The sequence below is a fragment of the Carassius auratus genome, chromosome 35 (assembly GCF_003368295.1).
Source record: "Carassius auratus strain Wakin chromosome 35, ASM336829v1, whole genome shotgun sequence".
Lineage (NCBI taxonomy): Eukaryota > Metazoa > Chordata > Actinopteri > Cypriniformes > Cyprinidae > Carassius > Carassius auratus.
In genome coordinates, this window is record NC_039277.1 from 9972686 (window position 1) to 9996661 (window position 23976).

Here is a 23976-nt window from a genome sequence, read left to right on the forward strand (position 1 = left end):
CCAAAGAAAGAGGCTCTTCCTTTTCCTTCATTCCCATGTCTCCCTCCCATCCTGCTATACTTTAACAAGTACATTATTTAAAATCAAACTAAATTGGTCATTTTTGTGTTGATCAAAGGAAACCGAGGCTGAAATGTGTGACGCAAGACTGGTGAAGCATTCTGCCTGTGTGTTCTTCATTCGTTTATCAGAAGTGCTAAGGAAAGCCGAAACAGCCAGCTGCCCCGAGAGTCTCTCAACACAGTCTTCAGTACGACAGAGGTTGGGGGAGTCATTGGGAAACCCAGGACCCCCCTCAGACCCTGCAAAAACTTAGGTTGGGTTACTATCAGAACAAAGACGGCTCTATGCAGGGCGGCACTCTCAGAGGAGGCCGTGGTTCAGACAACACACATTGATACACACATACTTGTTAAGGGATGTAAGAATCATATATCATGTCTGAGGTGGAGGGAAAGTAGAGTATCCCGTGTGTGTGAGAGTCTCTCGAGTGCATGTTGGTAGGTACTAGTGGTCAGAGTTCAATGCATTTGCATGTGTGTTTTTGTTGTACCTAATCTAAACAGCAGCCCTCAGCAGGCCGGGTTGTTTGCTTTTCTAGTGTCCCTTAAGCCCAAGCACTGAGACTGAAATGCCTGGTTTAGGATCTCACTGTTTGAATAAAACTTGACACACGGGATAAAGAGCATCTTCTCAGAGCAATGTAATCTGGAACAGATGGTGAAAATCCTGCAATGGGACAGCTCTTCATAGAGCTTATGAAACCGTGGTCCGGATGTGCAATCTTTATGGAACCAATGGTGATAAAATGGGACGTTTCACACTTCATTAGTGCTTATTTATATGAAAGCACACACTGGATTTTCCCTTCAGCAAAGAATTTTCTGGAGCAACCACAAGTTGGCCTGAATTGAGCAAGGCCTCCAGGCAACCAGATTTTGCTCTGTTCTGTAGGCCTACTGCATATTGCCATACATTTTGGAAATGGTGAAAAATACTAAAGCTTGACCTTCAACCTACGTGACCTCTGACACTGAGGCCAGAGGTGTCGACGTATCAAAGTTTAAAATGGTCAGGAGAGTGTGTTGCAGTATTTGTGCTTTCTTGATCCCATGATTATGCACCTCTCTGTCTCTCTTCAGCTGAGTACTGGCCATCCAGAGGCCTAAATTACTGCTTCTCTGAGGTTCTGGGTTGAAATATACAGGTGCTTCTCAATAAATTAGAATGTTGTGAAAAAGTTAATTTATTTCAGTTTTCCAACTAAAATTGTGAAACTCTGGCATTAAAAAAATTCACACACATACTGAAGTAGTTTAAGTCTTTGGTTCTTTTAATTGTGATGATTTGGCTCACATTTAACCAAAACCCACTAATTCACTATCTCAACAAATTAGAATATGGTGACATGCCAATCAACTAATCAATTCAAAACACCTGCAAAGGTTTCCTGGGCCTTCAAAATGGTCTCTCAGTTTGGTTCACTACACAATCATGGGGAAGACTGCTGATCTGACAGTTGTCCAGAAGACAATCATTGACACCCTTCACAAGGAGCCACAAACATTCATTGCCAAAGAAGCTTGCTGTTCACAGAGTGCTGTATCTGAGCATGTTAACGGAAAGTTGAGTGGAAGGAAAAAGTGTGAAAAAAAAGATGCACAACCAACCGAGAGAACCATAGCCTTGAGGTTTGACAAGCAAAGTTGATTCAAGAATTTGAGTGAACTTCAAAAGGAATGAACTGAGGCTGGAGTTAAGGCATCAAGAGCCACAACTCACAAACATGTCAAGCAATTTGGATACAATTGTCGTATTCCCCTTGTTAAGCCACTCCTGTGGCGTCTTACATGGGCTAAGGAGAAGAAGAACTGGACTGTTGCACAGTGGTCCAAAGTCCTCTTTTCAGATGAGGGCAAGTTTTGTATTTCACTTGGAAACCAAAGTCATAGAGTCTGGAGAAGCTCATAGTCTAATTTGCTTGAAGTCCAGTGTTAAGTTTCCACAGTCTATGATAATTTGGGGTGCAATGTCATCTGCTGGTGTTTTTTGGAAACCAAAGTCACTGCACCCATTTACCAAGAAATTTTGGAGCACTTCATACTTCTTTCTGCTGACCAGCTTTTTGTAGATGCTGATTTCATTTTGCAGTAGGATTTGGCACCTCCCCACAGTGCCAAAAGCACCAAAAGTTGGTTGAATGACCATGGTGTTGATGTGATTGACTGGCCAGCAAACCCACCAGACCTGAACTCCAGAGAGAATCTATAGGCTATTGACAAGAGGAAAATGAGAAACAAGAGACCAAACAATGCAGATGAGCTGAAGACCACTGTCAAAGAAATCTGGGCTTCCATACCACCTCAGCAGTGCCACAAACTGATCACCTCCATTCCACGCCGAATTGAGGCAGTAATTAAAGCAAAAGGAGCACCCAACCAAATATTGAGTACATGTACAGTAAATAAACATACTTACCAGAAGAAATGAAGTATTATGAAGTTTTCTAATTTCTTGCGATAGTGAATTGGTGGGTTTTTGTTAAATGTGAGGCAAAATCATCACAATGAAAAGAACCAAACACTTAGTCTACTTCAGTCTGTGTGCTTTGAAATTATTGAATACATGAGTTTCACAATTTGAGTTGTATTAACTTTTTCACAACATTCATTCATTCATTGAGAAGCACCTGTACTTAAGCACAGACACAGTTGGTTGAGATCTCTACACACTAATCCCTCTGTTACCACAGCGACCTCAAACTGCCATAAATGCATAATTGGACAAAAACAGACCTGGGAATTGACAGACCTGGGAAAAGATGAAAAAGGGGAGCTGAATGGAAAGAAAGATGGGAGAAGAAATCAAATAAATGCGTATCTTTTCTAAACAGAGGAAACAGGAGCTATAGGTGATGTCATCACATCTGTAAGGCAGGGTTTCAACCACAGGGAACCTTTTCACTTCTGCTTTCAGTTTCTGTCACTCATTCATGTCAGTCAACCATGGTAAGACTATCAGATATTTTACAGACACATACTTTTCAGATTAAGAACAGACAAAGGAAACATACAGGTCCAGTTCAAATTCCCAATGCATTGTGAAATTTGTTCTGAACAGCTTGTAAATACACACAAACACACTAACGTTCAAAATTTTGACGTCAGATCACCAGTACTGCATTTATTTGATCAAAGATACAGTAATAACAACAATACTGCAAAATGTCAATTTATAACAAGTTTTCCGAATATATTTTGAAAGACATTTTATTCCTAATTACTTTTATTCCAGTGATCGCAAAACTGAGTCAATAAATATTTCTTATTATTGTTAACGTTGAAAACACTTGCTTAATGTTTGTGTTAATTTCTATAAAATAAACTTTTATCTTTCTGACCTTAAACTTTTAAATGGTAGTATATACTAAAAAAAGATCTCAGAGTGGCTTTTATGTTAACATACTCTATCATTAAACAGCATTACAACACTTTGAGGTCTTTTTGAGACTGTCTCTTACACTGTATGCTCTTCAACATGGCTAAACTCACCATGCCATCAGAGCCATTTCAACAAGGTCTCTTGTCTCCCTGGCCTCTCTTTCTTCCACTCTCTCTGCACCCTCCACTAGTCACCAAGATGGATAAATTTACTTTAGTCCTTCAACCTCTGGGGTTTGGGAACAACCTTGTAATAACCTCTTTGAGAGAGAGGGACAGATGGAAAGAGTGTTTGAGTGCAGTTTGGGGCTGTGTTATGACTACAGACAGGAAAGACCGAGATAATGTATAGCGTTAAACGAATGTCTGACTTCCAATTCCTCAACAGTTCCATGGCATCTCAACCTCTTATCCCAGTACCGTTAGTGTGTGGCTCTAGTTAAAGCTGTGTTTTAAAACACAATCTTGTTCCCCGTGCCAGGAAAACCACTTATAGAAAGCCTACTGGAAAAGCAATAATCATATGGTTATACAAAAAAGCTTAATCATATGTGAGGACACCAACATACACACACATGAACATGCATGCATCACTGGGCAGACTGTGAGAGTGGGTGGCGCTACTGTTTGCTGATCTTGGGGAGTAAATCAGGATGTTGCTCATGGTGTGTTAACCGCTGTGGGTTTGTGTGTCAGGGGATGAGACATCACTACAGACTGTGAACTGCAGCCAAACTCTCACCACACACACTCACACAGAGCCAGAAATTACAGCTTGTCACTACAAACTATAAAGACATGACCACAGATATACGCCAGGTAAAGATGCTTATAGTTCAGTATGAGGAATGCTAGCTGAGCTGACTGAGAACAAATAATCAGTTACCTCACCTGCCCAAAAACAGACAGACTTTGTTCATTGATCTTCAAAGAAAAAAGAAAGAAAACAGGAAGCTTTGACCTCATCAATCAATCATTCCAATCGGTTACTCAACATAAAACAAGAACACATAAATAAACAACCTGAGAGATTGCATATATTATTGACTAAGGGGAAGTCATGGCCTAGTGGTTAGGGAGTTTGACTCCTTACCCTAAGGTTGTGGGTTCGAGTCTCAGGCCGGCAATACCATGACCCTTGAGCAAGGCACCGAATCCCCAACTGCTCCCCAGGCACCGCAGCATAAATGGCTGCCCACTGCTCCGTGTGTGTGTGTTCACTTATGTGTGTGTGCACTTTGGATGGGTTAAATGCAGAGCGCGAATTCTGAGTATGGGTCACCATACTTGGCTGTATGTCACGTCACGTCACTGACCAAAGATGAAATGTTAAAGTAATAAGCAATGATAATGGCTTTTACTAGACTAGCAGTGCAAACAGATCTGTCGATTATCATACTTTGTTTGTTACACTGTGAAAAGACGCACATTTGTTAGCGTAATTTCATGCTGTTGCCAAGCAACGAAATGACCCAAGATCATTAAATCACTTTCCAAATTAATAAAAAATGTATCATACCCTGTTTATTGCCCTGTTTACAAATGGCTTTAAATGTGCCTCATCCAATTAGATTTTAGAGCTACAAACATCTGTTTTATCCACCTTATTTTCACTGTAAGAGAAGACAAGACATTTTTAACTTCAATATGCAAGGCTTCCTGTGTCGCTACCAATTATTTTCAATGACTAAAACAATCCATTATGATGCTCGATGTTGCAAACTGGTGTTTGCAATCAAGTTATTTTTATTTATTATCATAAACAAACACTGGTTTGTAGTGCAAATAGTTTTACAGTGTACTGCACGTTGTCATTCTTTTAGTTATTTACATAGTTATTTGCAAAATAAGGTGTATCCTATAGCATGCATGAAATGCAAAAATAAAAAAAAATAAGAAGCCTTTCAAGCCAGTGTCAAGCACACAGAATCTTGTATGCAAGAATTCATGCGAACACACACATACACTCCTGAAGCTTCAGACATTTGTGAGACTACAGCACTCCGCGAGTGCTCCGCTATCTCAATAGCTCTTAAAATCCATCCATCCAGCTCTTAACAACTCTCATCTGCCTCAAACTTCATCTTTCTGCCTCTCCTATCCTTCTCTTCATCCTCTCTCCTCTTCTTTTTCAATCTCTTGACAATGTCATCGTCAGTGAAATTATACCTTCCACACAGGGCCTCACCCGAGTCCTGCTCTTCAGATGAGCGCTCTGCTGCTAACATGTTTGCGTGTGCTGTCAACTGAGTCTGAGCTGTAAATAGTATTTATTCATTCAATATCATGCAAGACAGTTCATCAGCTTCTGTGATTTTTATATATAAGCAACCAAGCTATGTACTAAACATACATAAATATTTCATTAGGCATTAGACGTTCACCACAGCAGACACTGTGTGACTGGCGGCAGTAACTAGATTTTATTCAATGCATGCCCAGACATAAATAAAACACAGCACTCACAAAACGGCTACCTTCTGTTTTATGAATGATGCTAGAAACTAAAACAAATTCTATTACTGGGAATTACTGCCAAACAAATAAAAAACAATCTGTTTAGTGGTCCGGGTGCTCCTAAGTGGGACACTGACAGCATACTGAGAGAGAGACAGAGAGAGAGAATGAGGTATCTGGAGTAGAGTCTGTAGTAACAGCTTTGTCTTATCGTCCAAGTCCAAAAGTGGCCAACACAATGTCAGACTCAATTTATACTCTGCAACAAACAAGATATCAAACATTTAAAGTGTAAAATCATTTAATTCATGAATAAAATAAAAGTTCTCAAGAACAAGAACATTTTGTTCAAAACCATATTGGACTGGACGGGCTTTCAAGCATATCTCAAAGAAAATTTCTGAAGATATTTTTGTCAAGATAACTTGGCACATATATCTCAAGTTCATAACAACACCAAACTGGAAGCCCATTGAAGCCAAATATTTGTCTTTTTTTTGTCATTTTCTCAAGATCCTGAGATAATGACAGAAAAATAACTGAATGATGTGTTCGCAAACAGTTTGGTCTCACCTTGAACATGTTGGAAGGGACAACATAATTACAAAACACATCTTATTAACAAACAAATACAAAGATTGAGTCAAATGCTACAGAGTCTCAGAATCACAGATAAAACAGTTAGATATCTCACTAGTTGAGTCGTCACAGTTCCTGTTGTTCTCACACTTGCTTGCTCTGAAATCGAGCAAAAGGCTTCCTAGATGCACAAGATGCAGGAGATGAATACACTAATTGAAGCAGGCTGGTTGGCAGCCACCTGCAGGCTGTGTGAGAGACAGTAATTAAGTCGAACATTTAATGATTCTGCTTAATAGGAGTGAGAGACAGCACAACGAGGAGAGAAAAAAGAAAACAAGCAACAATTACACAAAACATCACGAGGGAGACAAAGAGAGAAGAAAATAGAAGAGGCGAGGAGAGGGTCTTAAGGCCTTTCCACACTGAGCGGGAAAAAGCGAAAAGAATATCGGACGCAATGACATGCTGGGATAAAACAACAGATTTCTATGGATGCTTTCACATAGACCATGAACATTCAGGCACAGAAAATGCAAATGTTTTTTTTCGAACCAGTCCGACAAATCTTTTCAGTTTTGCAAAGCGAAAAAACAGGCCATCCAAAAACATTTTAGCTAGAATCACGTGATCAGAGCAGCTGCTGTTGCACGAAAAGGCAAGAGTGATGGCACTGATTCGAAAACCAGTGTAGACAAACATTGAAGAAGAGTGTCCCGGATAAGAGAGAGTAAAGACACACATTTCAATGGAGATGGAAAGCTCTACCTGTTTGACCATAATCAAGTTTAGATTTTACCATCCATAGAACAAGATTAAATATCTAAAAGGCCTGTGACCTAGAGGTTAGCACTCTTCTGAGTCTTGAATAGACTGACAATGACTAATTTCTTGATCTTTTTTCCTACTAAAATAAAAAATTAAATAAAAGTTTAGTATTTAAATTAGGCCAGGTCACTTTTATTTATATAGTGCTTTATACAATAGAATTTGAATCAAAGCAGCTTTACAGTGTCTAACAAAAAAATAGGTCGTCATATGCTGGAGGACAATAACAAGCAGTCCATTTTTCAGTTATGGTCAGTTCATTGATGATTCAGTGAGGTCATCATCCAGTACAGATCTCTTCCAATAGTTTCTGTGTAATCAAGTCAACAATACTGCCAGAAATTAAGCATATCAAAGGCGACAATAACAAGGAACCAAAAATCCATCAGTGACAGAAATGGAGAGGGACAGTTATCTTTGTCTTTTTAACAAATTATGAGACAAAATTGACAGTGACATCTTGTTTATCCATTCTTCTCTTCCCTCTCCACCTCTCAAAACAACCTACAGCCCAATAAATGATCTAAGATCTGTTTTCTTCTGCTCTTTTGGAGTTTGATCTATATTTTCCCCTCAGAGGTGCCTCTTCCATCTCATCACGCTGTTGAATGTGAGGCATTTTTTGATTGTCAACCATCTGAGTGTGGAAAACATGCAAGCCTCTCGTTCTAGGCTCCAGGCAAATATTGACATCTTTTCTGTTGCCCGTCTCTCAGCTCTTCAGTTCTACGTTCTCTTTCTTCTTTTGTTCTTAAGGGTTAAGAATCTGAGCGACTGGTAATCCTCTGTAACAGAGAGCAGTGTCCTGTATACACCCGCTGTCTTTCATCTTCCTAAAATCCTCCAATAAAAATACCACAGCGCCTAAGTTCATTTGCACCTGTGTTTTGGAGGACGATACTCTTTTCTCCATCTCTTTTGCCAGTGGAAAGATTAGCATATGGCAAATCGAGAAGGGGACAAGGGGAATGTGAAGGAGAGAAGGAAAAGACAGAGAGAGAAGACACACATTTAAATGGAAATAGAGTCTGAAGGGAGATGAAGTGGCCTGGCAGTCAGTGAGAAGAGAAAGCATATTTGTGTACTGTTTCCCAAGTGCCAGCTTTTCAGAAGCAGAGGAGGCGGGCATGTGTTAGTTTAAGGTGCACAAAGGGAGTTTTAATCCTTTCTGAGGGGTCGTGATGGCCACGGTGAGATGTCTCCAGGAGGGAAAGCCTTTCCAAAAAAGTCCCTCTGAACCTAACAAATCAAACCTCTAAAGGCCTTCGAAGAGCAGAATGTGGGAAATGTGTTTGGGGTCCCGAGGGAGTGAAGCAAGGGGGAAAAGGAGGAACAAGGGGCTTGTCGGCATCAATCAGTCCCTCTCTCTCACCTCCTCCCTGGGGTCAGATGTCTTTCCAGCCTCCTTCACCCCTCCCCACCCCACCCATCATGCTCTCCACCCTGGTAACGCACCATTACAGAAGAATGTGGATTCACAAGGCTGGGCTCCATTATGTTGGCCTGCCCAGGGTTTGTAAAATGGGGGAGCTCAAATTGCAAAGGCTTTAAAAGCAACTCAACTGTCTCCCTGGATCCTTTGACTCACGCGTTCTTACTGCAGACTCCACATGAACCAACTTCCTATGTGTATGGTGGGACGTTTACATGCACACAAAGAACAGACGGCGAGGGCATCGCAACTCCTCACTGTACAAACTCAAAGCGTGCTTTTAAAATAGACACGGCAAACAATATCACACACGCAGAGTATCAAACCAGCAGGGCAGAATAGCATCTTCCACTACCGTCTGTGCCGCAGATCCACCACCTTTATTTAGCATTTCACAACTAATCAATTTCCATAACAGAAGCCAGACGCCGCTGCACATGGGACCCAGTGTGTGGCGTTTACACATGCTGCGCGCCTGAAATGGATTTTCTCATTCATCACTCAGCAGCACATTGGGATCTGTTTAACAGAGTGGCTCAGATGGATTTCTCCCAGCCCATACGCTGTGAGTAAGCAAGGATACAACACACTGTGCCTGTCAATGGAATCGTAGTCAGCCTTGAGGAAATGCATTATTTCCCATGCCACCCCGGAAAGCAAAACACATTAGACGTAATCTGAATGCAATATTGGTAAATAAGGTTGTCTAGAATAATATGACGGATTCTAGTTTATGACTTGTGGGGCATCGAAGACTGCATGCTTCACTGTTATATATATATGATACCTACAATATATAACAGTATTTATATAGACTGGGATTATCCTCACAGATGGCGATAATGATATTAATTTTTAGATCATAACACTATGATTACAGCTTTAACATTTTATTTTACAGAAAACAAAAACCATAACAATTTAGAGTATGTGCCTCTATATGAACAGAAAATCTGTCAACAACTAGACAACTGTGATTTACACGAGCAATAAGCACATGAGCAGAATGGAATGAAGAAAGTCCACCACATACCTTTAAATGCAGCTGTGCTGAATAATTTCTCTGAGCCGGCATCGGAGCCCTGAGAGAGAGCGAGAAAGACAGAGTCAGTACATCTGCTTCAGATCTAAGCAGGTGGGCTTCATCATCAAAGGTAGCGCAGCATTAATGAGCGCAAAAATAAAGTCACTTTCCAAGGCGGCCACTGGATGGCACTGTGGCTCCATGAGCAAAACGACGCGCTGCACTTGAGACCGGGTTGAACGCATTAACATTGCTGTTATTGTGCAAACATCCAGCGTTGCAATTTACACAGCATTTAGGTAATGAAAGCTCATTTAAGTGACAATGTGGTGTCAAAGGGACATCGGCTAATTCAATTGACTTAACAGCAACAAAGATAGAACCATTACAGTCCATCCATTAGCGTCTAACCTGACTCTCATTCTTGAGGAAAATAATGCACAAACAGAACAGCTTTTGAGTGAATGTAAACTTGCAATGGGACATTTTTACGTCTTTCTGTGGATACCTTACTAAGAATATATTCTCAGAAAAACAGCTCATTGGAAAGCAATTATTCTGACAGGTTTGGCAACACTATATCCATATCCTGCTCGAGGCAAAAACGACACTGACAAGTCTAAAATTAGCACATATATAAAACGTTAAGGCCATTTTCACAGCTGAAAGCTGAATAATAATTGTTATAATAATGTGATATGCGTTCATTAACATGACGTCAAGATAAATAGTTTCCACACGACAACGCGTTCGCGCGACTGCTTTATTTAAACCACAAGCGAAAAACATCTGGCAACATTCACTGCAGATGTCAACTACAATGATCCACAACCAAAGACAAGAAAACAGCGCTCCAAATCCTCCAGCCATCGTGTAATCCACTGAAACGGCTTTTAATAATTCCCCTAAAACGTCGAATGACATTGAGGTCGTCGAGATATGAACTAAAAGAAAATCCATTTTTGAAAGATATGAAGGTGAGGTGTACCTTCTGATGTGGTGAGGTTGGCACGGAGGAAAATAAACCAAGAAATCACTTTAAGGTTTAGTAATAAATACGCCGTTTCACATTCTGCTTGTCAAAAAATTTAATCCACAAACAGGCGGCGAATTCCTCTCGTTCGCTCAGAGTGAATGACAGCCATGCAAAAATAAGAAGCCTTTCCCAGGGAAGAAGAGGAAGAAGAAAAACATCCAGAGCTCAAAGCGAGAGAGGCTCTCAGACAAAGGCAGCCATGTGCCTGGTACCCAAGAGCGCAGAGATGTGGAGAAATCCTTCAGTTCGTCCTCTTCCCGCAAATTGGCCGTTTGAAATCCTCGCCAACCGTCGCAGACTTCTGCGCTTTTGTGTAAGAGGCGCGCTCAGTGACAAACCATCCGCGCGTTCCTGTCTCCCGTGCGCTCGTGCAGAGCAAGAAAATCCAACAAAGCGTACAATATTTCCCTCCTATAGACAGAATGGGTGGAGTAAAGCCGCAGTAAAACCCCGACGCCGCTTCTTTTCCTCGAAATCTTCGCTGTTTTCAAGCTCGGTTCCTGGTTCCTGGCTCCCGTTCCTCGCGCGAGTGCTGCCTGTACCCCCACAAACTCTCTCTCAATCACCTACGGCGCGACCGGTTCCTCCCACTTCCTGATTCTAACCTAACTTCATTCAGCTTCTACCCCCTGCTTGTTTCTGCCTCACACACACGGAACGTGCTTCCTCCGCTCAGCTTCACCGGGCAGACGGTGCGTGTGCGCGTGTACGATGCTCAATGAGCGCTACTGGTGGAGGAGTCCTGAAAGAATGCAAACAGGAGACAGAGCGACCAGCAGGAAGAGAGAGAGAGAGAGAAAGGAGGGAACTGGGATAGTATGATATTCTTTCACTCTCTTGCTGCTAATAAATTTAGGGTGCAGCTACTGTGAAGGTGATGGAGACAGGGGCTCTCTTCATGAGCAACACACACCTCTCTGGTTCTGTCCTTCACAGTATTCCTAAACTGGGGTTAGAATCACCCAGGCTGACCCAGAGCAGCACAGTTTGCTCTGCTGAATAATTATTGTCAATAGTGTAGTGATGTATGAAAACCACTCATGCCGAAGTCACTTTCACACAAAGCATGCTGTTGGTCAACACATGAAAAACTGAACCTGATGCAAAATCTGTGGGGAAATCAAGGAGCCTTTGGGTGAACTGCTTTTGGAAATACTGCAAAAAGTTTGCCAAGCAACGGTAAATGTGACTTCATCTTTTTTTTTTTTTTATTACAAGCGGGTGAGAGCTGTGCTGTGTATTGCTGGGACATGGTCATATTTAACACCAGGAAAACATATTTAAGACTAAACTGCTCAACCACATCTGCAGCGATCATACATGAAGACTGGCCTTAATTGTGTTTCTAAACCAAGGTGTAATATTAACCTCCTTCCTCCAGGGTTTGAGGAAACGTTTGAAGATCTAATTCCACTAACCTCAGCCCATGGACACTCAAACCCAAACAATCCACCAATCTTAAAATAAAGCCGGACATTCCTGGAAAATCTCCTTAATCTGACTGATTTGGGGTCCCTTGGTTTAGCAAACCAGTATTAACCCTCTGCACCACGGGTCAATGGATTAACAAGGCACTTGCATTCTCTTGACCTCTGACCTTGACTGCCCCCAGAAGAGTAAGAGAATGAGTTATCTTATCGCTGAATGTTTAACTTTCCTTCGCTAAGTCTTTCAACCCTTCTCCTTTGAGCCGGGGGGAAAAAGGAGCTGGACGCACCATCAACATGCGCCCACACTCAACTTCTAAGATCTGCCTCAACCAAACACCAGACATGAGTTTATTTTTCTATCTGTGAATTAAAACCCAATAAGTTCAACACATATAATCTATAAGAGTATTTTATTATTTTCATATATTACAACTGAACTTTGAATCTCATAATTGCAAAATAAAAAAAGAAAAATATTAAGAATATTATTTAAAATAATTTTTTTATTAAAATAGAGTATCTCAGGAATTCAATTTAATGAAAATAGCCCCTATATAAAAATGATAATTTTAAATGGTATCTACATACAATATAGAAAACTACTTGTATTAAAAATGTTATACTTCTATTTCTAAGTAAAATATTATTATACTACTATAGCATTATTATGCTACTTATTTAGAGTTTACATAAAAGTGTTTTTTTTCTTCACATTTATTCAGATTCATATAGATGAAATGATCATAAAAAGAAATGAAATCCAGTAAACCATCTTGGTAAGAGAACCCTGAGATAGCGGACAGGCTCTTAACACAAAACAGAGAAGTTGTTGCCATTCAAGGGAGAGGAGGGTGTGGACTTTTAAAATACATTAAAATTTAAAATGCATACTAATATTTGTGTCAAAACAGGCTTTAAGAATCCAGGGACAGCTGAAGTTTATTAGGCCTATGAGATTCTAAGTGTAGGCTGTGGCAGACAGGTTAAGCACTGCTTAGAGAGCCCCCTACTATGGCTCCCAGATCAAGTGTTCAGTAGGACCACTATCAAACACCCTTTGATAGTTTCAAGGAAACAACATTGTTAATTACCCATAAGTAATAGACACTTATATGAGCAATGCGTTCTAATGACCCTTTTAATCGCAATTACAACAGTCTGCATTCCAAATAACAGGACAAAATCGTAAAAGAAAAAATAATAATTCAAGTTTAAAACAGATTGATTTGTGATAGAATTATTATTTTTTAACATTTGTACACATTTACTATATAATATATTATGTTTGTCACCCCCCTCCCACCAAAACCGCATAGTATATTTGAATTTGGATGTACTGTAGAATAACCGTGGCAAAACTGGTTTGGCTATTAAAAAAAGGTCCCTTTTTCATCTATATTTGATTAAATAGATATGATTACATTATGATTACATATATGGAGCATATCAGGGTTTGGATGAGGTGCACCAAAGCAGACTTCGTTCCCGAAATCAGAGCTCGCTCTCCTAAATGTCTATCATCAGATTTGAGCGAAACCTCAAGCCTGTGATTACCGCTCTCTGCTCCACAATCAACGTCCAGACTAAAGCTGACAGACTACAGAAAGCAGGCAGAGAAAGAGAGAGGGAAAAAAAAAAGAAATGGAGGGAAATGCAGCAAGAGAACATGTCATAGAGCTGCCAAGAAACTAATTTAAAGTGGCAGTGGGGTGTGGAAAAGCACTTGGTGAAGCTTGCCAGAAAAGTGGAATAGGAGATCAAACATTAATATCCAGAGTTATGCTATGTGTGCCAGTAATTGCTGTTTGTGCCTGTAAAATTCCACCTATAGACCATAAGCCCGTACTGCTATTGTTTTGTCATATTTTATTCCTTTTCTGGCCTGGATCCTCTGCTTCAAAGTTACCAGAGCCGCATTTTGCCTTTCTCCGTTTATTCCTCCCTCCCATTCACTTCTCTGCTTTCTTTCCCATTCAAAACGCATGGTTTAATTTCACAGGAACTCTGCTAGATTGCAATCACAGGAGATCTGCGCTGTGTTACGGTCTCTCTATGGCTATTACAGAAGCAATCTCTCATTCTCATTCTCCCTCACTCTCTTTTAAAATATTGCTGTGCATAAGTGTAACCTGAGGGGACTGGATATAATGCGTTAAATAGGGTAGCTCTGACTGGCCCTTGTCTGTAATCTCCTCTCTTGTGTTCTCTCTGTGCTCTTTTCAGCTGGGGCCTTTGAGAGACACTCAAAAGAAAGGTCCAGTTCTAGTGACACTTAAAACTTCACCAGTCAGGAGGGAACATTGACCAGCTCATCTGGGAGGCCTTTGGGATGGTATTAGTGGTGTGTGTGGGAGAGAGTTTTCACGAGACAAAAGAGCTGCGAACATAGATGCAAAGATGGAGCGATCTTGTTTCCTCTGCTCTTTTCCACAAACAGATCCCGTCTGCAATCTGCTATTCGCAGGATTTGCACAGCACTGTTCACAAAAGGAAATAATAGGAATATGTATGTATGTGTTTGCACGTTGAAGCCGAGGCCTTGCAGTTACACACATGCTAAGTAAGCTGTAGCCACTATAGACATTAAAGGGGACCTATTATGCAAAGCTTGGACATAAATGTGCGTTGACAGTGTGTGTACACAACCACCCTATAATGATAAAAATCCACCCGTGGACTCATTTTGTTTTTGAAGATGATGCTCCCTCAACTCTACCGAATTTCGTTTATGTCTGTGTGAATCATTTTCACCAGACTGCTTTGTGAATGAGGGTCAGTACAAAGCAGTTTTTGCACAAAAGTTTCTCCTGAAGGATTGAGCAGTGCCAACTGTTCGTGATCCAGCTACACCTCCAAAAGAAGTAATTATCATATGTTATTTTTCCAAATTGCCTTTCTGAAAGACCTTCTTGGCACTTTGTAAGGCTAATGTTGCTAAAGCTACCATTGTCTGTCTGTTTTAACTGATGCTGACTTCACGTGCTACCAGAATGATCGTGAATAGGAAAGTGGGAGTTAAAATTGCATTTGAAAGCAATGTGAAGTCAACCACTGAATTAGTCGAGCTCATAATCACAAGTGGGGCTTATACAGTTTGTAATGGCATACAATGGCACAATAGCCTCTTTCACACAGTAATACCAGTAAAGTTCCGTAAAATTACCGGAACGACTTAACAGGTAAATTAAAAAATGCGCTGTTCACGCAGTCAACGACATTCCGTCTTTTTTCCAGAAAAGCACCATTCACACATCCATTCCAAAATACCGGTAAATTCTGTGACGTAATTAATCTCTAAACAGCTGTGCTTGTATTTTTAAACATGGAGGGTAATACGTGTTCAGTATATCTGTTTATGGTTTAATTTTTTGTTTCAAAATGTATTATTCATGTAACTGCTTTTGTTACAGAGACATTGTAATAGACGACTGTTTTGAATAATTATACTCCCCATTAATAAAACACCCGATGTTGTCGGGAGCTGACCAATTTAGTGAAAATCGGACTGAAAGGTATAATAGCACAATTGTAAATTGCAGTTTGTAAGACGCACTTTGCAGAAAAGGTGCGTTCACAAATGTAGCCTATGATCCAAATTCATATCAAATAGTCTATCAGCGCAGATAAACAGTTCTGCGTTCAAATTGAGTTCAAAATATATCCCAAAGCATCGGAAAAATTACCATGAATGTGACAGAGGGAAATAGTAAAAATATATTTGAATTATTTACTAATAGACTAATGTTTTCTGAGTCTGAGGATGAAGTTGCCTGACTCGTCATCTCTTCATTAGACGCGCCTCCTAAACGGATTATGACTGTATTTATATTTTTTGTTGTTTGTTTTTATTATTTCGTTAATTAGTAATTAAAAGCTTTCTATAGATATATTTATCATGTCTGTGAGGCATGTATTCGCTGAGTTTCGGTATATTTTTGTAAGCTCTCCTGTTCAAGACGAGAAGGCAGAAAGCATGTTTGTTTTCTTTATTTTATATTTATTTATTTTTTATTTATTTATGTTATATCATGATCGCGCTGGCACCTATGTCCCAAAAAAGCGTGCTTTATCTTGCATTCTCCGCACAAAATATTCATATAGCGCGCATGTATCTGGGTTCAACGTTAAAACATTGTTATGCTTGAACTGTTTTATATCTTTAGATTTTATTTTAGACAATTCGTGATGATTTGAGAAGGCTAAACATAGGCTATGTAAACTCTCTCTCTGTGCTGGCCGCTTTAAAAAAAAAAAACTTTTATGCATGTTTAACGATCAAAAACGGCTCCAAACATACAAAACTGAGCTATTTTAATAGCTGAAACGGTAGTATGAGCTGTTTTGGGAGAATTGGAAAAAAAGACGTGCTGAACATCCTCAAGTGAGTTGCGGGGCAAACCGAAAGTTGATGCCGAATGTCAAGCACTCTTCTTCACTGCTCCGACTTCTCGTTTGTGCCCTATCTGTTTTTCCCTATGTAAAAACTAAAATTAAAATTAAGTTGTAAAATTAAGTTGTAAAACTTAAAGTTATTATTATAATTTTTTATTGTGTTCGGCATGGTGGGCAGCGTGTGATTTCATGCTGTGCCGCGGGTTGAGATCCACATAGAGCTACAAGATTTGTGGAGTAGCAGAACCCCCAAATAGACTGACAAAAGTCATAATAAGAACAAGAAATACTCCCACTACTACTTCGTTTGTGATGGTCATTTTTTTTTTTGATATCAAGACACAATGTTTTCAGTTTATTGATGACCTGACTTTGTCCTGTCGGCGACAGTTAACAGTTATTTTATCATACGTTACTGCATCACTAACAGTTTCTCTCAGATGATGACAAATTACTTTATCCGACCGGATAATAGGAAGCGCCTTAATATCACTGTCGCTTCAGTTGGATGGATGACATTTATTTTATTTTATTAAACATTGCGTGAATGCTTCATATTGTTATGATTGGTAGACGTCTTACGTCACCGCTTTCTGAACTCTTACGTGCTCCTACCGGTAATTTTCCTTCTGCGTTCACACGCAGCAGAATTCCGAATTTACTGGTAATGTTACAACTTCTCGTACCGTTAAATTTCCTGAACGAATTTACCGGTATTTTTTAAAAGATCCTGTTCACACATGACCTTTTTACGGCAATTTACCAGTAATTTTCCGGAAACGTCTGTATGTGTGAAAGGGCTTAATGAGAAATTTGTTATTGCGCCGTGCATTTTTTATGCACAGTACAATCAGATGACTGACTTTTAAACTGAGTGCGTTTTCTGTAAAGCTAAAACTTCACATACACACTCTGGGGATGTCAGAGACTTATTTTACATCTTGTGAAAAGGGCCATAATAGGTCCCCTTTAAGCCCTGACCATTATAGACATGACCTGCCTTTAAAATATTTCTTGTAAATATTTTATGCTATATTATTACCAAACGTTGGATTCAATATTTTTGTCGAACTGTTTTCTTTCAATTAGCCCACATTTGGTTTTTTGGAACTAAGTGGTCATAGGCCTCATTGATTCTGAGCTTATGCACCTTACTTTTGAAATGAAAAAAGAAAAACTCTGGCCAATTTTGGCAACAGGTGCAAATGCTCAGACCAATCAGTTTCAAAAGGAGAAATACAAAACCTGTGCTAACTGAAAGAAAACAAGCTGATAAAAAATAAGTACAATATTTAGTAATAATATAGCATCATGACATTTATAAGCAATATTTTGTAGGCTGGAACCACTACAGGTGCAACACTTGGGAAGTTGTTGGACTCTGTGCGAGCAAAGACATGATGTTTTAGTCCAATGTTACAACGTTCATTTGTGACATGACAGAGAGTAAACAATGGCAACATTTCAGCTATCCTACATAATTAGAATTATCTCAATTAGATTTGAATTATCCTGAATTAGCTCAGACTGTGTGTGGGCGATACAACTTTTGAGTCTAGCCTGCAATATTTCCTGACGTGGAAAAAGAGACATAAACTAAATTGATTTACTTGTAGATGTATTACCGTGCATTTATTAAATAGTCAAAGACGTGAACACTTTGAAATGAAACAGTCAACAAACCACGGCGAACCTTGAGAACGTTGAATGGCGCATACACAAAACTCCAGATAATCTTCCATCTCTCGCTCCCTGTTTTCAGGCAGCGGTACAACACTTTTTAGCTGCTGAGACTTATCTGTGTGAGACGCTCAAAGCAGCCTATGACAGCTCCTCTAATCTCCCTCCTCCCCAAACACAGCACGCTGACAGCCGCTCTCTCTTCCTTCCTCAGATTGCCTACCATACATATATTAATCTGTCGTTCACACAGCACATAACAGCAGGGGGAAGATGTACACATACACAGCCTGCAGTAACACACACAAATATGTGACGTGCAACACAAATTCACACACTGATAATATGTGTAAACTTTCAACACACTCTTTCACTGATGTTTTAAAAATATACTGACAATTGGACGTGTGATAAAAATGGAGAAGGTTAGGTAACACGTATATGAGGGTGAGACGGGATTGCGAGACATCCATCAGATCCACCGAGACATTAGGAATTTTAAAAGCAGCCTATTCAGACTAAATGATCTACGGCTTCCGCGCTTTGCGATATGAACGTCACATCGTGTATAATTTCACACAGGTCCAGGAAACACATGCACTCAGCTTATTCAGTGGAAAAAAGAGAGGGCGAGTGTGTAACCGAAGTATTATCAGTTTATCTAGATACTATCTCTCTCAGTCAAATGCTGGTTTAGAGCAGGAAAATGGTATACACATTACAATGTTCAACATTATCTCCATCTGGAAGCCCATAATGACACGGGCCAGAGTCGAGCCAGTTGGCTGATAAGCCCCAGTGAAGGTCTAGCCGCTCTCTCGCTCTCTTAAAAACAAACTGCACAGGAAAATTGGTTTATCCCTCCTGTCTCAAATGCTCTGGTTACGCCCTTAATATGTTTCCGTCTGTCGTTCGCTCTACATATTTTCAGTGGGAAGGAAAGGAGAGAAAAGCAGAGGGCCCTTTTGGTCCAAATTACAGGCATGACTGAGAGCACGGGTCACCGTGCCAAGAGTCATTTCAGAGCAGTCAGTCATTCTGTTTGCTGTAGTCTCAACAAAAGAGCCGTAAAAATCAGCAGAAACACCAATACATGCATAAATGCAAAGAAAATAGTGATTAAACATTCAGGATTCATTCATTCAAATAAACCTGTGCCATATGGATATTATTTAGGTAGCTATAGCTTGAAAGTAATAACGCACATGGAGACACACATAAGCGTCTTTATGAGAACATTATATCATAATGTGCACTATGTTAAAAAATCAAATTCTTTCTCAGTAACAGTAAGGTGTAACTTTATGAATATCCCTTATTAATACCTTTGCCTAATAAGGGCTCATTGTGGCTAGTAAAAATTTCAGGAAATTATGCTTCAAGCTGTAAACGATTGCTACAGTTCAATTAGCTACCACTTTGCTGCATGCCAGTTAATTGGTGTGGTATTGTTTTATCAAAGAATCCTGAAAAATGTGTCAGTTTTAACCAGCTGTTTGATCATAAGAAATGTTTCTTAAGCGCCAAATCAGTATACTAGAATGATTTCTGAAGGCTCATGTGACACTGAAGACTGGACTAATCACTGTGGAAAATTCAGCTTTGCAATCACAGGAAACGATAACATTTTAAAACATTAAAATGAGCTTTCTCTTCACCATCTACTTGTCATCCTATGAATCTGTCATTCAGAAACATGACTTTTCGCATCACTTCTTTGCTGAGGACATGCAACTCTACTTCTCATTCCAACCAGATGATCTGACTGTAGCTGTTTGCATTGCAGCCTGTCTGTCAGACATTATGACTAGATGAAGAACCATCACCTTGAACTCAACCTTGCTAAGACAGAACTGCTCGTGGTTTCAGCAAACCCAGTACTTCACCACAACTTCTCTATACAGCTAGGTTTGTCAACCATAACTCCTTCTAGAACAGCCTGGAACCTTGCAGTTGTGATTGATGATCAGTTAAGCTTTACAGACCATATTGCTACAATGGCAGGTACTACAGGTTTGCCTCATACAACATTAGGAAGATTAGACCCTTCCTATCAGAGCAGGCCACACAACTCCAGACTGGACTACTGTAATGCTCTTTTGGCAGGCCTTCTGGCATGTACTATCAAGCATCTGTACTGATCCAGAATGCAGCAGCGAGAGTGGTCTTCAATGAGCCGAAGAAAGCCAATAGCTGCTAACATTAAATTCAAGGTTTGCTACAAGACAACCACTTGTTCTTCACAAATATAGCTAAACTCGCTAGTTCAGATATATGCACCCTCCAGAAGTGTGTGTCCCGCAAGTGAACGATGCCTCATGGTGCCATCCCAAAAAGGCACAAAATCTCTCTCACTGACCTTTTCCTGGACTGTTTCTTTAACCATTTTCAAAATACATCTAAAGACATCTTTTCCATCAGCACCTGACCACTTAATACTAGCACTTACATATTATATTTGTTTTTTCTAATGTATTAAAAAAATGCTATGTGTACTGTGCTAGACTAACAGAGGCTTGTCACAGCACTTGTATACCGTTGCTCTCTTGTTGGTCTGATTGCTTCTATTGTTCTCCTTGTGTAAATCACTTCGGACAAAAGTGTATGCTAAATTATTAAATATATATGAAAAATTTTAAGTTGTAATAATTTTCAGAATATAATTTTTTGCAATTTTTTTATTGCTTTTGTTCATTAGTAGGCTGAGGTTTGCCTATATTACACCCATTCCTGAATGGGAGAAACAGACGTGCAGGCGCAGGACAGAGAAAGACAGAGAGAGAAAGAAAGAGAAAGCAGAATAAAGGGATTGTGAGAGACGTCAGACCGACACAGAGGGAGGGCGTGCAAGACAAAGAAATATCCTGCTGTGACTTTAAGGTGAATCATGGCAGGAAATAGCCGGGAAATGCTGCATCAAAATCTGTCTGACCTGCCACAGATCGCTGGGGCCCAGAGCACTCTGAATAGAAGCAGACACTAGGCCTCTCAAACACTCTGTCAGGACCTCTCTGTCAGTCCCAGCACGCAGGAAGATGACGCCGCCCTCCCTCGGCCCGCCTTGGCAGACTACCTCCGGGCTTCATTGGGCTGAAATGCTACAAAGTGGGCGTCTGATGACCGGCTCTCTGGGGATCAGAGATGGCCTTGAGACTTCAAACGCCAGGAGGCTGACAGGCAACAAGGGAGGTCTCTCTGTCTCTCTCGACCCCACTTCCTCCTCTCCATCTCTCTAACTGCATCTCACCCCACCGACCCTGGAGGGCTTTCTAATTGCATTTCACAGGGAGAGCTGAGCTAAATAAGGTACTTGTTCTCTCTTTAGCTGCCACCCTGCTGGGGGGCAGAAAGACGGCGAGATGGAGAGAAAGATGGAAGGAGGTGTGCCTCCCCTGTGTGACAGAAAGCTTTAACATGTCAGAAATCTTGTGGGAGAGAAGGACAGAGAGCTTAGATTTCCCTGCAGGTAACAGACGAACACAGCAGAATGAACGAGAGAAAAGACGGGGGAGACTGAACAAAGAGGGTGTGACGGGAAGAATGGAATTGTCTATAAAGTGCTCTTAACCCTTTAACTGACATGAGTGCTTGCTTGTGTGTGTGTGTGTGTGTGTGTGTGTGTAATGCAACAAGGCGATGAAGATGAAAGTGAAAGCTATGATCTACTTTGAAGCTGTTTTGGCTTTAAATATTTCATGCTCGCCTATGGCCCTTCCCCCCCGAGAGCTACCGCCATGTTTGTGGCGACTATGGCCTTTCATTATCTCCCCTTCAGAGTGGGCCAGTGGTGGCAAATCACAGTCTTCACCCGCAATCTAAGCTAGCCTTATCAGTGACAGCATCTCATTAACCACACATGGCAATTAAAACAATTACTGATAAGAGAGGTGTTTCAGAGCCCACAAACACACAACTGATACAAGATGTCTGTGCCGATTAACATGTGTCATTATCGGGAAGCATGCTAATCTCTGTCTTATCTCGAGTGTGCTAAGCTGCCTACAAAAGTAGAGACTGACAATGTAACACAACACATCATCATCTATTAGGAAAGGTGGATTTACTCATTATACAGACAGCTAAAGTTTGAGATAACTTCCAGTGAGTTAAGACTGCTTATCTCAGCATCTTAAACATTAGATTTTCTGCTTTAGGTCGTATGTTCCCTATTTTAATATATGTTAAAATGTAATTTATCAATTTGATGTCAAAGCTGAATATTACATTCATACACTTCTATACGTTTTCTTTTGATGAATTTGCTGAATAAGTATGTTATTATTTTCGAAAAAAAGTAACAAGTATTAGAAATGTGTTTTTTTTTCTACATATATATTACATATATGTACACTGCTGTTTCTAAAGTTCGGGATCAGTAAGACTTGTTTATAACATGTTTTTTAGTTTTGAGTCTCTTATGCTCATCAAGGTTGCATTTATTTGATCAAAAATGCAGGAAAAAACTGTAATCTTGCAAAATGTTATTACAATATAAAATTATGGTTTCTATTTTAATATCCTTTAAAATGTAATTTATTTCTGTGATGCAAAGCTGAATTTCCATCAGCCTTTAGGTGTCACATCCTTTAGAAATCATTCTAATATGCTGATTTCCTATTAGAATTATCAATGTTGCCATGTCTTTTTTTTTTTTTTTTGAAACTGCAATAACTTTTATTCCGGATTTTTTGATGAATAAAAAGTTGAAAAGAACAGCATTTATTCAAAATATAAACTATATAAATCTTGCAACAATTTAACACATCCTTGCTGAATAAAAGTTTTAATTTCTTTCAAAAAAGAAAAGTTGTTAGAAAAGATTTCTATTTTAAATAAAGGCTCTTCTTTTTTTAACTTTTTATTCATCAAAGAATCCTGAAAAAAAGTATCACAGGATCCAAATTATTTTTTATTAAGCAACACAACAGTTTCCAGCGCTGATCATAAACCAGCATATCATAATGATTTCCAAAGGATCGTGTGACACTGAAGACTGGAGTAATGGCTGATGGAAATTCAGCTTTGCATCACAGGACTGAATTAGATTTTAATGTATATTAATATAGAAAATTTTTATTTTATGTCATTACACCTGTGTTTGTGATCAATTAAATGCAGCCTTGATGAGCATAAGAAACTCCTCTAAAAACATTAAAAATCGTTTTGATTTCAAACTTTTGACTGGTAGTGTATAATTACTGCATATTTATATTTACCTAGTGAAAACTGTGTATGGTAGTGTTTACACACACAAACTAGCACACTGTGCAATTTGCTTTCCATAAATCATCATCGGCCATTAAAAAAACTAAATGTTCAACCGCTATTATGGTGTTGAATGTGGCTCATCCAATCAGATTTAGAACCGGAACCGTTTTATAAAGTTGTGTATAAAAGCATTACAGCCACCATATCATGTTAAATCTCTTCTGAAGGAATCTCATTCAGAGTGTGTTTGCATATTTACGCTCAATCTCCTGTGTGGCTTGGCCAAACTGATTCATAGATTAGATTTCCAGGTGGTTGCAATGCATATCTGTGTTTGTTGTGTTATAAGGGCTGCCTGCCTGACTGTAATAGAGATGCCTTTGAGAGGGCCTGCACTGAACCCGCGTCGAGTCGGCGGAGGAATTCCTCTCATTCTCGGCACACTTATATGCCTTTGACGAGGTAAATGT

At 39.8% G+C, this 23976-nt stretch overlaps 1 protein-coding gene across 6 annotated transcripts in view; it reads right to left on the reverse strand.

The window, feature by feature from the left end:
• LOC113054345 (autism susceptibility gene 2 protein homolog) overlaps positions 1 to 23976 on the reverse strand; it is a 306067-nt gene that overhangs the window by 24610 nt on the left and 257481 nt on the right. For all 6 annotated transcript variants that reach the window (XM_026219827.1, XM_026219826.1, XM_026219828.1 and 3 more), the window contains one exon: positions 9770 to 9818. In XM_026219827.1, coding sequence (XP_026075612.1) covers positions 9770 to 9818 — 49 coding nt within the window. The remainder of the gene's footprint in view (positions 1 to 9769; positions 9819 to 23976) is intronic.